The 14723-nt window shown below is 43.3% G+C and overlaps 1 protein-coding gene across 3 annotated transcripts in view; it reads right to left on the bottom strand.

Moving 5' to 3' along the window:
• Nucleotides 1-9037: 9037 nt before the first annotated feature.
• Nucleotides 9038-14723, bottom strand: part of Ghitm (growth hormone inducible transmembrane protein) — a 13201-nt gene continuing 7515 nt past the window's right edge. For all 3 annotated transcript variants that reach the window (XM_005348591.2, XM_005348592.2, XM_026779766.1), the window contains exons 6-9: nucleotides 14248-14356; nucleotides 12024-12212; nucleotides 11526-11697; nucleotides 9038-10320 (exon numbers count right to left, since the gene is read on the bottom strand). In XM_005348591.2, coding sequence (XP_005348648.1) covers nucleotides 10236-10320; nucleotides 11526-11697; nucleotides 12024-12212; nucleotides 14248-14356 — 555 coding nt within the window. In that variant the 3' untranslated portion in view covers nucleotides 9038-10235. The remainder of the gene's footprint in view (nucleotides 10321-11525; nucleotides 11698-12023; nucleotides 12213-14247; nucleotides 14357-14723) is intronic.

Here is a 14723-nt window from a genome sequence, read left to right as displayed (position 1 = left end):
GTGGTCTCGAAGACACATGCCCAAGCCTAGGGAGTGAATGAAGTGCAGCTTAGGGCAGGGCCAGCACCGGGCACCTTCAGCAATATTGTATGGGCACCTCAGCAAGTGCCAGGCCCAGGTCTTGAGGGTAAGAGAAATCAGGAGATCTCCAGGCTACGAGAGATAGTCGGTGGGCAATTCCCATACACTCTGCTGGGTCTTTGCCCAACTCTGGACAAACCCTGAACTCCTGAATCAGTTCCTACTCCTCCTTCCAGACCCGGCTCAGGAATCTTCTCTCCCAGGCTTTCCCAGTGGCTCTGGTGATGATGGTGGCTGGTGTTGACTGCTAGCTCTCAGACTGAGGTCTGAGAGACAGACAGACAACCTGAACCCATGGAGCCAAGGGAGAGCAGAGTAGACACTGCAGCTCTGTGGCATCTTTGTGACTTGTGGGCATCTCTGAGCAGCTGAGGGTGGCACAGAGCTCCGCCATGCCTTGGTTGCATTGAGAGTTGAAAGCACCTGGCCACCTGACCCTAGGTCAGGCTTTCATTCCAGCTGTGGTTGGATGATTAAGGCTCTGGCATGAAGAGGTTAAGTACGAGAGGAGAACTAACTACATTGCACACCCTCAGATCAAAGAAACAAAGCACTGAGAAGCATGCCACATCCTTCCAGCCAAGAGAGTGCAAGGAACCTATATGGGAGGGGCTCACCACATGGGTGGGCACAGGGCAGCAGGTGACTCTGGCTTAAGAAGTGTGAAGTGTTGGAAGGTGGGCCAGCCTGTAGGAACTCCCTTCTGGAAACTATCAAGGTTTCCGGGAGCCTTAATGTGTCTGTCCGGCCTGTGTGAACACACACGAAACTTGAGATTGCCCTTATGGTGGGGTGACAGCTCTCCTTTGTCTTGATAGGACATACTGCTAGTAATGAAGGAGTAGATAGCTGGTTCCTAACCTAGCAGGTCCCATAGGAGGGTGTCACATTCTATCCAGCTCCCCATGATCCTGGTAGACAAGTCAGACATCGCCTGTTGATGGTGCCTGTCCCATGGTACATTTAACCCTGGGGCTCTGTTGTGGGGATAGAGAAGCAGTTTAGGCTCGTGCTCAGAATGGTTTGATGAGAAAACAACATTCAGGGGACATTTGGACCAGTAGCCCATGCTTTTTTTAGGTGTGAAAGAACTTTCCTGTTAGTTCATCTACAGAAACTAGTTCAGGTTCCTGGTCTGTAGGACTGTACGTCATATTAGACCCGTCCTTACCTTTCTTCCAGCGAAGCTGCTCTTTCCCCTTAGTTATCACTTCTAGAAAATACTCACCCTTTTTCTAACAGTGGCTGCCCACCTCTTTCCTGGGCACCAGCTCTGGAGATGTTCCTGAACACAGACTGCGTAGTGATTAGGGGAGGGCTGCCTGGGTCTTCTGACCCATTAGGCCAGTCTCCCATCATCCTCCTGGGACTTCTCAGCACTCTACTATGAAACCAGAAACAGACTTTTGGTTCTTGGCATTGCCTGTTCCTCATGACAGGACAAAGTCACAAGGGCAGTGTTCAGTTAAGGGAATTGCCTATCTTGGGAGCTTTGCCTGACACCCACACAACACACAATTCTCACATCTGCAGGTTTTCCTAGGGTCACAAGTTTCAGGGGAAGAATTGAGTCCTGTGTTGGGATTCTGCCTCCTTTTCAAATGCTCACGAAACCACATTGAGGCAAGTTAAAATAGTACAGGGTATATAACATACACTCCAAGCTCAGCCCAAGGGACAACCACGCTTCCCGGATTTTCACTTTTAACATTTCAGAGATATAAAGGAAGAAACACCTCTGGCCTTTCAGAGTGTTTGGAATCGCATGTCGAGCCGGAAGAGGCGAAAATGAACAGCGTCTTAATGTTAGTCTCGGGAGTATACAATTTTAGTATGGAAGAAAAGAAATGCCCAGATTTGGATGATTTCCAACGAAGACTTTGAAAACTTGGCAACCATCCTGAGAAGGCCCATCTCTGAAGGCACACCTAAAACAAGGGGGATTTTATAAGGAAGACAAACATTTCAAATCATATTTGTCGTTTCTAAGAGCAGAGAGGACAAAGCCACTGGCAGGCTCCCCGCCCAGCTTGCTCACTCTTTGGCCTGAGTTCCATACCTCAGGCGGCACCTACCTCTTCTTCAGAGACCTCGTGGTTGACCAGAAATGACTCTCCCTCTTTGTGTGCCTGGCAAACCGCAGAGCAGCCACTAATGGAGGGTGACAAGAGGTTCCAGGCCCCAGCCTTTCCTCAGGGCTGCATGGGATTCACCCTCTGCTTGATCCTGGGGGATTGTAAAGTTTTGCTTGGCCTGGCAGTGATGAGGGTCTCTCACTTGCCGCTAGGTTTGGCAGGTTCCCAAGAGCTGTTGTTCTCCTGCAGAGCTCTAGTGTGCCTGCGCAGTGGGGAGGGAGCCCAGCAAGTTGGCATCGTTTACAGCTACCCTGAACTCCGTTTCCTAATGGGCCTTCATTCTATGCACTTGTTCGTGCCTGCTTGCGGACATTATGTTGCTAATAACAAGGCTACTGGATGTGGTGAGGTTGGGGTGCAGTCGTGGAGGTTCTCCCTCAGTTCCTACCCTTAACAAGGGCGTGGCTGGCCTCTGTTCTCACTGCTGTGGTGAAGCTTCAGATCATCTCCGGGTCCCCAGTTAGGTCTCCTGCAGCCTCGATTCTGGGGCTATCCTGTGTTTCCATGGAGGCAGCAGCTGCTCCGGGGGTTTACTTCACTGACAGGTTAAGTTTCCTGAATGTTGTGTTCTCTACTAGCCCACAGGGGCTTTCAGGAAGACTTTCTTCTGTTTTCTCTGCACTGCCATGGCCACTGCAGGTTGGTGTTGGAGCTTGGATGCCAGTCTGTGTGTGCTCGTGATGGAAACAGCCCACCTCCCGTTCACTGCTTTGCTCGAGTGTAACGGTTTTAGAATTCATATATGAACTTTTTGTTTCTGTGCTCCTCTCCCTCCCCCCTCCCCCCCGACAGGATTTCTCTGTGTAGCCTTGGCTGCCCTGGAACTTGCTCTGTAGTCTAGGCTGGACTCAAACTCACAGAGATCCACCTCTCAGCTCTGTGCCTCGTTTATTCATTTAACACAATACCCAGGTTGCCGCTTATTGCAAATTTACCTTTGGGCTGGTAGGAGTATGTTAGACATATATACCAGATGCCTTTTCTCTCCTCAGCCACTAATGGACACTCAGGTTGATTCTCTACCGTGGCTATTGTGAACAGGGCTGTGAGGAATACAGGAGCACAAATACCTTTTCCACATACTGACTTCACTCTCTTAGGATATAGATCCGGAACTAAGGTGGCTAGCTCTTTCTTTTCCAATCACGACCTGTCTCCAGATGGTATCCAGGCACTGCCCGTGATAAAAGACATCTGACGCTTTGGTAGGAACCTTCTCCCTAGGCACACATACACCTTGAATTTCAGGTCTTCTTTAGTAATAACAGGAGACAGACGACATTTGTACATGTGGATTTTTCGAGGTAGTTTCCATGGAGTCCTGGCCGTCTTGGAGGTTTCTGGACCAGGCTGGATCTCAGAGATCCGCTAGCCTCTGCCTCCAGAGTGCATGTGCTGCCACCGGCCATGAACACATGGACTGTGAAGGAGAAAGATGAGGACAAGCAGAGCCCATAATAGCTCTGGAAGGAAGAAGGGTATGGACAGAGCATGAGTGCCAAAGGTTGCTGCTTCGGGTTGAAGAACAGCAAGAAGGCTCAGGATGAATCCTGTTGGCATCTGTCTGTCCCTTGCTACTCACCAGCAGCCTTCCCAGAAGAGTTATCTCCTTGCTTCCCTACCACTAGAAGCCCCAGAGTAGGATAGAGACCTATGTGGAGCTGCTGGAGATGGGCCGTCCTGGGGTAAAGCCAGCTAGGCTGGAAGGCTCAAGGTTGCAAAGCATGCTGGGCCACGGGGAATCGAAAGTTTAAGGCCAGGGCCACAGAGGGTCTGACAGTTCCCCTAGGAGCTTCCTCAAGTGTTTCGATGGTTTCGGGGCCACCTCTCTATATGCATTCCATGTTTAAATATTACCCAGGGACTGGAGAGAAAAGTTCAGCAGTTACAGGCACTGGCTGCTCTTCCAGAGGACTCTTGGATTTGACTCTCAGACGTACAAGGCAGCTTACAAGTGTCTGTAACTCCAGTTCCAAGGAATCTGGCATCTGGCCAGAGAGGGCACCACACACATGCACGGTGCACATATATTCATGCAGGCACAACACTCATACACATAAAATACTAACCAGGGGCAGTTATAATATACTAAGACATACCAGACTACCCATTTTCTTACCAAATTACTTTTTTTCCTCACTAATTTACCAGTGAGAAAACAAAAATCTCCTTTCTGTAGTTTGGTGTTCGTTATTTTGTGCCTGTGTGTGTAGGCCCACGCATGCAGCATGCATGAGCTGCGATGCCTTTGTGAAGATGGGAGGACAGCTCACCCAAGTTGGTTCTCACCTTCTAGCCTACGGGTCCTAGGAATCAGACTCAGGTACCCTTCCCTACCAAGTCATCTTGATGACCCCAACCCTCTTTCAGCTTTAGGAAGCATTATTCTACTTAAGAGTCACCTGATTAGACTCAGGTTTTCAGACACCCACAGTGGCAGTACTTGACTTTGAGCACAGAGTCCTGCAGACTTTATAGCTTCCAACACAACACAGAATTTGATTGGGCCCTGCAGTGGAGTCAAGTTCTCTGCTACGTAGAATGCCACTCCCCACACCGGTTGCCTCTGGATACGAGGCCAGAATTTCTTCTTCCCAGAAATACCAACACTTCTCAGAACTCGTTAAAAATACTATGGGTGATTTTTTTTTTTTATTTTCTGGATAGTCTTGAGTCATCTAAGTGTTATTCCTTGTGCTCCAACTATTACTTAAGCATGTCTGACAGTTAACACCACCCTCGAGTTCATGAGTCACTCAGGTGTGCTGACATCTGAAGGGTGACTTGAGCTCTGAAGAAAGGGGTTGTCAAGACTTCCAAATGCTCTACCTCTAGGAATGAGGGCCTCTGCCCTAAGCACTGTGTGCTCCAAGATCAGCAAGGTCCAGGGCCTTCTTTGGACACTATCGGACTTCTCCTGGTTACCGGTGGTCAGTTGCAAACTTTCAGACTGACATGCCTCTGGCCACTCATTCTGTTTCCACTTGGTGCCAAGAATTCCTTCAGGAACACCAAGTGTCACAGTCTTGAAAACAGATGACTCTCTCCATTCACCATCTAGTCAGTCATTCTACATTGCCAAGATCTACCTATTTAACATGATTTCAAAATATAACTGTGCTGACCTGTTCCTTCTTTCTTGTAATGCTCTCTGAAGCCCAACCTCCTTAAAAAAGACATATGGAAGGGCTGGAGAGATGGCTCTGCAGTTAAGAGCACTGTCTGCTCTTCCAGAGGTCCCAAATTCAATTCCCAGCAACCATATGGTGGCTCACAACCGTCTATAATAGGATCTGATGTCTGGCTTCCAGGTATATATGCACAGTATTCATTTATAAAATACAAATACATAATTAAACTTAAAAAGACATATGGGCACACATGCACAAGTTAGAGGGAGTCTGCACTCTCCCTCCACCATGTGGGTTCCCGAAGACCCAACTAAAGTCATCAGGCATGTTGCCTGCTGAGCCATCTCACTAGCCTTATTGAAAATAGGTACAGGCTGGCTGGAGAGACGGCTCAGCGGTTAAGAGCACTAGCTGTTCTTCCAGAGATACTGAGTTCAGTTCCCAGCAACCTCAGGGTAGCTTACAACCATCTATAAGAAGATTGAGATCTGGTGCCCTCTTCTGGCATGCAGGCATAACACTGTATAAGTAAACAAACCTTAAGAAAATTGGTAAGGGTAATTATGGATGTTAAGTATCTCTGCAGTAGGATGAAAGTGCTGTTGGAATATATCAGGAATGATATAGGTGGGGTTATGGTATGTTCTATCTTTTGAGAAACCCCCAGGCTGATTTCCAGAGTGACTACTAGTTTACACTCAACAGGGTCCAAGCATTGATTCCCTTTTACCCATATCCTCGAAAGCATTTGCTGTCATATCTTGACCTTGGCAGCTCTGAAGAAGCCCAACTCACAATAGGTAGGAAATGGCATCACCAAGATTTCTATCAACTGACGAATGCCTGAGTAGTACACAGTAGTTATGAAAATTATTTTTCATAAATGGTCAATGGAACTAAAAAAAATAGAATGCTCCCCCAGGAAAAGTAAAAGCTACAGTTCCTTTTCATTGTGGACCCTAGCTTTCTGTTGTCTTATGTTTAACCTGAGGTACATGTGCAAGTCAGGAAACTGGAAATGAGTCATTGGGACTGGATGCCTTAAGGGAGCGGCTAGTCAAATACAGGTAAAATAGAAGTAGAAGGGTTATTGGGAGAGGAAAGGTTCAAGCATAGAGGGGACGGGGAATGAGGAAAACATGATGGGGAGAAAACTCAACCAAGAAGAGAACATGGGAAAGCTGTATGAAAACACAGGATCTTCTAGTCAAAGGGGAAAAAAAGCCCTACTAGAGGGGACAGTAGAATACAGGGGGAAGAGGATCCTTAGAATTAAACGAAAATAGGGTGATGGGTGTAAGGAGAGGGTACGGGCTTGCCAGACAAAACTAAGGACACATGAAGTCTTATGGAAGTTGTAACCTATTATATATGAAAGGAATTGGAACAAACCTGAGCAGACAATGTTGCTCCCAGAAGGTATGTTTAAATGACAATCTCGGTGCCAAGAATGGGATCTTGACTTATTGGTCTGGTAGGCCCCAGAGGCAATCCAAATGGGCTATGCCATTGCTCCCTGTTGTCCACCATAACTTGATGGCAAAACACTATTGCTCAGGGCATTCAGAAACCAACTTTGAGATGACCAGGCTACTGGCCATGCCGGCTAACTTACACAGTGCTAGGTGTTGAGTAGGCTACTGCTCTTATTTGATGCTGCACTCAAATGCTACAATAATGGCTGTGGGCAACGTGTGGCCACTGGTGCAGTGACAGGCATGAAGATTATGAAGGTAACCAAGCGCTTTCAGATTGGATACGGTCTGTGCTCAGGAGGGATTTCCTATTTGGTATTATGAGAAGCTTTTAACCTGGGAGATCATAAGCCCTAAGAGACAAAATCTGTTTTGCTAAAATGTCATGTTAACTTCCATCCATATATATATATATACACACACACATATATACATACATACATATATGTATATATATGCTAACACCCATAGCCTAACGTTGCTTTCAACTTTGGTCAGAAAAGCTGCTTTTTGCAGTGGGTCGTGGTTAATGCAGAGTCATAACTGGCTAAAGGACTGAGTATAAATGAGTGTGTGCTCAGCTGTGGTTGAGTCCTCTATAGCAACCCTACTAGCTAAAGTGCAGGGAATTTCACTGTGTGCAAAGAAACGTAGGCAAGAGTGCCATGTGATGTGAATGCTGTTCTGAAGATGGTTACCACACACACCAACTCACAGCATCTGTAGAGTCAGCGGTCAGCTGGTCAGAGTTCCAGATTGGAGGGATCTCTGCGCTCCACCCTCCTACAAGCTGTCTGTAGCTGATGGCAGCCGAGGGGGGTCACTCCCCATGTCCATGTGTGTATGGGTTAACAAAAAAAAAACAGTCGGGCGGTGGAGACACACACCTTTAATCCCAGCACTCGGGAGGCAGAGGCAGGTGGATCTCTGAGTTCGAGGCCAACCTGGTCTACAAGAGCTAGTTCCAGGACAGGCTCTGAAACCTTTGTCTCAAAAAAACAAAAAACAAGCAAGCAAACAAAAAAAAAGGGGGGGGGGCAAGGGAGAGGAAGAGAGCACACAAGGGTGTGGGGCACTAGGGAGAAAAATGAGTGGGCAGTTATGATAAATGCATAAAAGTTTCAAATACTAAACAAAAATCCCCAAGCACAGAGCAGACAAACATTTTTGCCACTGACTATAACGAAATAAAGTATACACCACTTGGTAATTACATGCTTTCAAGTTTTGCCAAAATAAGTTACAAAACAAAACCCTTCTAAGCAAGCCTAGCCAAAGGGCCTGTGATTTTTAATCCATCTACTTGTTATAATTTAAGATTTCAAATTACACTAAAGTTCCATTGTTGCCTAAAACCCATCGTTTTACAGGTCAACTCTAATTCTGTGAGGAAAATACCTATGTGCCCACCCAGAATATAAGATCCAAGATACCAGGTTATTCCATTACCATTTCAGAAGCACTGCCTAACTAAGCATGTTTTATAGAACTCACTTTACAGTTTTTATTGGCTCAGCAACGCTATAAAATACTACCGTTAAAATACAACCACCTGTGGCAGACAAAGTAAAGTGGGTAAAGGGTGCTTGATATTGAGTCCAATGACCTGAGCTGAAACCTTGCAACCCACATGGCCGAGGGAAGAGAACCCTTCAAACTACCCTGAATGTCACAGGCTCACAGGACACCATGACATGTGTGCATCCACATATGTAATAGAACCCTTGATCTTATTATTCTCTACCTGATGCTGCTGTTGAAACCATACTGCTGTTTTGTAAGTAGATAAAATGAAATATTAAAGTTTGAGCTCCAAACTACAACTGAAAACAATAGGTTATTTAAAATATCAACTTAAAATGACAATGAAACTCTCTAAAGAGAGTAAATTTTTTTTTTTTTTTTACTTAAGGGAAAAAACATAAAAAAAAACAGCAGCAATAGCTAAAATCTATACAATGTCCAACCATTTCTGAGTTTAGCCTTAACCCCACAAGGTAGATGTCTCATTTTACAGAGGATAAAACTGAGTATGAGGAGGTTACGTAATTTGTTCAGGGTCATATAAGAAATCAGGGAAAATCTGAGTTGACATTCAGATGGATGCAGGCCATCTAGCTGCAAGTCCCCTGCAGTGTGTACTACTGTGCAGCCAAAGTCCACGCTGCTTTCTTGCCCAGACTCCAGTGAGAAGGATGCTTCAGGGAGAAGAATGTACACAATCACCATCTGCTAGAACTTTTATTTTTATAAATAAACATTCTGTGAACTTTAAAACGATTAGACTAGTTATTTCTGGATGAATGTAATAAATATTTATCAAAAATAGCAATTGTTCATATAGTCAGTCATACAGACCTCACTGAAGAACCTCCCACCCATAACCGCTGTATCAAAACCTTAGAAACGTCACTGGTGTCCACGGAGAGAAAGTGATGAGGGAGGCGAAGAAAACACCTCCCCATTGCCTTCTTTTCAAATACTTCCCAAGGTCAACTAAGTTTGCTTTGTTTGTTCATGCTAACCTGAGAGATAACACAGGACGACAACAGTTTTAGAAGAAAAAAAGGCTTCTAATCTTAGCATAAGCCAGAAGGCTTTCCTGACAGCTGTCAAGCATGATGAGAAAAGCAAGCATGCTTACAGTCAGACCACTACTTCAAACAGTCAGCAAACTTCAAACACACCATGTATTTGAAAGCAGACAAATCCCATGCTTTGGAGAACGTTACAGTGAACATAGTTATAAGGACATTTGTTTTAGAAGACTTCACAGTAAAACTCACATATACATAATTCCACCAGGGAGTCTCTTCAGGATTAACCCTCTGGACTATCCTGACAATGAGTCGTCAACACCAGAGGGCCACTGATAAGCAGAGACACAAACAACTGTGTCTCTAGTCACAGCCCATGAACTTGTTCCACATCTCAGATGTCTCTCTGGCATCTCTCACCCCAACAGTGCTCTCCTAAGCATTTACAATGTGACTAAAGTGACTTTTTACCTCTGTCTGATCTTTATACCAAAACCTCATCACTCAGGTTCTTAAATATTTTGCAAGCCCCCCAAAATGTGAAGACAGATAAATTCACTAAATTTTACTTATCCAATAAATCAAAAAAAAAAAAAATTGAAATCTTGTAACACAAATTTTAGTTCCCACATTCATCAAAGCATTTTTAAGTTACTCAAACACAATAGTTGAAAGTGTATGCACTTATTTGATTTGGAAGACATCTATTGAATTTATTCTCTAAAAGAAAAAGCAAACCTGAAGGGTCACATTACTGAACACTTTACACATGGTGACAGTTTATCTTCTACAAAGGAATTTTGCTAGCACAAACTGTAATGACTATCTGCTCCTATTAACAAGCATGAGTGAGCAGAGACACCAGAGGTGGTCACTTCATTTCTTTCTGTTGCTTCCAGTTGCTAGCATAGTTGCAACTCGCATAAATATATTTAATGTATCCATGTAGATTCTCAACATCCTAGAAAAGAAAATTATAGTAAGATATGACTCTAATAATGATGACAATCTAATTCTTACTAAAAAAAATGGGAATAATAATACTCATTATTCCTAGTGTTATTAAATATAAACTAAAAATACAATGTTTAAATGCCAGTTAGGGTTCGAAACTAGATAATGCTCAGTTTTCCTCTTGGTAGAATCACCTTTTAAATGAAGAACATAATTTTTAAAAGTATGTATTCTTTGACATCCTGCTATGAGCATCAAACCTGGGTGTTAGACAACAGAAGAACTACAACAAATAAAAAACCCACACCTTTAAAAATTTGCAAGACACAGTCTGGCGTTTTCAAATAGAATATATCCTTTTCATCCCCTTTAAGAAAGCTGCTATAAAGCTCCAAGTGTTATAGCAACATTTTAAAAAAGCTATTACATTATTTTATTTTTAGGTAAAGGAGAGCATCATCAAAATGTGAGAGACACTTTGAAACTTTACGCAGAATTCAAGAAAAGTGAAAACACTATTTTATATTATTGAATGTCAATTAAGATTGAATGTCTCTAAAACAAACACAAGGAAAAATGTTTTCAGAACTGGTTTCCCCTCCTTAAACATTCCAATTAATTACATGCATTCTAACAGACAGTACTTGTAACTGAAACCTAAAAGCTATGCTCACCTGCAATGCAATCAGTTTTCTAAGTAGACAGCCCAAACTACACACCAACAGAAGCAGTAAAATTTAACCTGTTGCAAATCCCAGTACTGGTCCTGTGTGCCCTTATTTGGAAATATAACCTTCAAAGATACAATTATGCGGGCAGTGGTGGCGTACACCTTTAATCTCAGCACTGGTGAGGCAGAGGCAGGCAGAACAGAGCCAGTTGCAGAACAGCAAGAGGGGTTACACAGAGAAACTGTCTTAAGGAACAAACCAAAACAAAACAAACCAATAAAGATACAATTACAATGTAAGTTAAAATGAGGCCACACCGGAAAAGTGTATGTCTGTTGGCCTTTGCTGTCCTCTAAATCAGGCTGGACTCCAACTCTGAGCAATCTGACCGGCTCTGTCTCCCAGGCCCAACCTGAAGATAATAAATTTTAGGCCGCCTATCTTATGCTTCTTTGCTATGGTGGTACCCTGTGAAACTAATACACATGGAACCAAACAGCCATACCTATGTAATATAGGAGTAACAGTAAGGTTTACTTACGAATTGATGGGATCATACTTTTGAACTCCATACATTGGTGTTAGTTCTGCACGTTTGATTACTTTCTGAGTATCATATAGAAGGAACATACTGAAAAGAACTAATCCACCATACATTGCCACTGAATACAGAGTGGCACCAGCCACAGTGGTAGGGGGAAGAAACATAGATCCTAAAACAAAGGAAAAATAGAACGTATTATATATATAGCTTGTAACTGGACTTGCAATTTCTATTATTTAAAACTACGTTGGTAAATCTGATATGAAATCTCATGGATCATCATTTTCTAATGGGTTACTTACCAACATTAGAACAATTTACAAGTCAGCTTAGTCATTTCAGAGGTACTTAATAAAACGAATACTTAACCATAAGCCAAGATTTTATGATATCAAGTAATCAAACCCAATCAATTTAGCCTATCGTTTAAACAACTTTCAAAAATTAATTTTAATGCTTCCGGATACTCGAACCCTTCAAAGGGCAGCAGCTTACCCAGTGAAGACACAAAGACAACGCCTAGGCCCACTCCCAGGGGTGCTCCCATGTTCAGAAACTTCTCACTGGGTGCGCACATGGCCACAGTCGAGAGGCCGCCCACAATACCAGCAGTGTACCATGCAGCTCTCAAGAGAAGAGGCCCCCCCAAGATCGTCAGAGGAGCCACCACTGCACCCATCACACCTGGGGAGAGAGCAAGGTCTTGTGAGATATCTACCAAATGACCACCAGAGAACAAATGTCACTGTGAAGCTTCTTGTAACACTGTACCCTATGTTAAACAATGTTGATATAGTAAATTTCACACTTAGGTAGTCATACCCTATAATCCAAACTATACAGTCAATATCTGAGTCTATAAAACTGTTTATCACATCAACATGGGATCCCAATTCATATACAAACAGGAGCATTCATTTTTAGTAACTTTGTAAAAGTCTGTGTAGGTCATTATTTCTAACAGAGACCACACTAGATTTAAAAATAGCAGAAGAAGAACTGACACAACAGAAGGTCAAACCTACTGATGCCCAAAGGGAAGAAAGTAAACTGGAAGGGAAGTGTGTGATGGAACTCAGAAACGCAGAGGCTTCCCAGGCAGGCACTGGATTTGCCTCACCTTATAAGGAGCAGTCTCATGTCAGGTCATAACAACAAACCTCAGTTGTCAAAATTTATAAAAACACCTTCCTTAAGAATTATAGGGGAAAGCTGGGCGGTGGTGGCACACGCCTTTAATCCCAGCACTTGGGAGGCAGAGATAGGCAGATCTCTGTGAGTTCAAGACATGTCTGGTCTACAGAGCGAGAACCTGGACAGGCTCTAAAGCTAGAGAAACCTTGGTCTCAAAAAAACAAAAACAAACAAAAAATTATGGGGAAGGTGGGCATAGTGGCACATGCCTTTAATCCCATCACTAGGAAGAGGCAGGTGGATCTTTGAGTTCAAGGCCAATCTGGTCTACACAGAACAGTCAGAACTACACAGTGAGACCCTGTCTCGAAACAAAACAAAACAAAACAATAAAACATTATAGAAATATGTTATTGCCAATCACCAAACAGGAGTGCCAACAAGAAGATTTCAGGACAAGAAATTATGTAAATAGAGAAATAATGTAGCTGCTTACTTTAGTTTTCATGGTGTTAGGGATAAAGCCAGGGCCTTGCGTATGCCTAATACCACTGCGCTACATACCCTGCATCTGTCTTTTGAGATAGCATCTCACTATGTTACTTAGGCCATCTTTAAACCTATAATCTCCATGACTCAGCTTCCTCAGTAGGTTTGATTACAGGCCTGTACCACCAGAACTGGTGTAGCACAATTAATAAAAAGAGACAGATATTAGGGTTCAACTTGAAGACCAGAAAAGCAAAACAGCTAGCCACTGGCTCTTACCTCTACATCAGTCGGAAATGCTGATCCTGCTTACAGGAATCCTCAGAATGAGGCTATGCCTGAGAGCTGTCTCCTCTCATCTTATATTCTTCTCTAGGGCTAGAATTAAAGGGGTACACTAGTACCGCCACATTTCTATGGCAAACTAGTGTAGCTACTAGGATTAAAGGTGTGTGCCACCACTGCCTGGTCTATATGGCTTATCAGTGAGGCCGTTTTACTCTCTGATCTTCAGGAAAGCTTTATTTTTAATAAATAAAATATCATTACAACCTGGCTCCTGTTTTAAATTGCTATAGTATAAGCATATGTACATAGTGTGTGTGCGGGCACATGGTATACAACACTGTGGAGGTCAGAGGACCACTCTGTAAAGTTAGTTCTCTTCTGTCTTTATGTGGGGACCCCAGGGATTGCACACTGCTTACCAGGCTTATACAGCAAATGCCTCTATCTGCTGAGCACCTTGCTGGTCTCTCAGCTCTTTTCTTATACATAGTTATCTCAGAGCATAACCTCAGAGCTATCTTACTACCAATACTTTTAAAGCAAAGGCCTGGCAACAATGACTGTATGAAATTCTATTTTCTAAAAACAAGGTTTACCAACTCATTTACAACTGAAGAATTGTTCAAAAAGGCCACTATTTAAGTCAGGTGTGTCAAGAGACCAAAAGTAGGAAGACAACAAAGCTGCAGGTCAGTCTGGCATGCAAATCAAGACCCTGTCTCAAAAACAAAATAAAACAAACCAAACAAGTAACAGGAACATAAATAATATTCAAGAGAGTCCAATAAGAATTTGAAACAGAACATACCAGAATGAAGCATCCAAGCCAGATGCTTTGGCCCTGGGCTCTGATCATATGGTATTGACTGTACCAGCATTCCAGCTCCAATCATGGCTGCAAAGGTTGCACCAATTGTCTGGAAGACACACATTAAAAAAAAACCAAACAGATCCTTAAAGCAGAAGCCCACAGATTCAAGTATGATTAATCACTATGAAGAAACTGAATGCTGTTTTTCTCTAGTACACTTTGGTTTCTGGTTCATTCAGCTTTAGTAAGATCAATTTAGCAAGAGTGCCCTCTACTGCCACAGACATAATTTTCAACCTGATGTAAAGCATAGAAAAATAAAACCAGCTGTTTCTGTGAAAGATAAGAAAAAACAGTGCTGAAAAACATACTGGATTCTACAGCATTGTTTCTAATGGAGAAACAATTACTATAAATTGCTCTACAAATCCTTTGTTCATGTAAATTTCTAGCTGTGTAGTGATAAGAGCGGC

This window comes from Microtus ochrogaster, chromosome 6 (genome assembly GCF_000317375.1).
Source record: "Microtus ochrogaster isolate Prairie Vole_2 chromosome 6, MicOch1.0, whole genome shotgun sequence".
NCBI classification, from domain to species: Eukaryota; Metazoa; Chordata; class Mammalia; order Rodentia; family Cricetidae; genus Microtus; species Microtus ochrogaster.
Note: the sequence above shows the minus strand (reverse complement) of the source record. Positions and strands in the feature narration are given on the sequence as shown.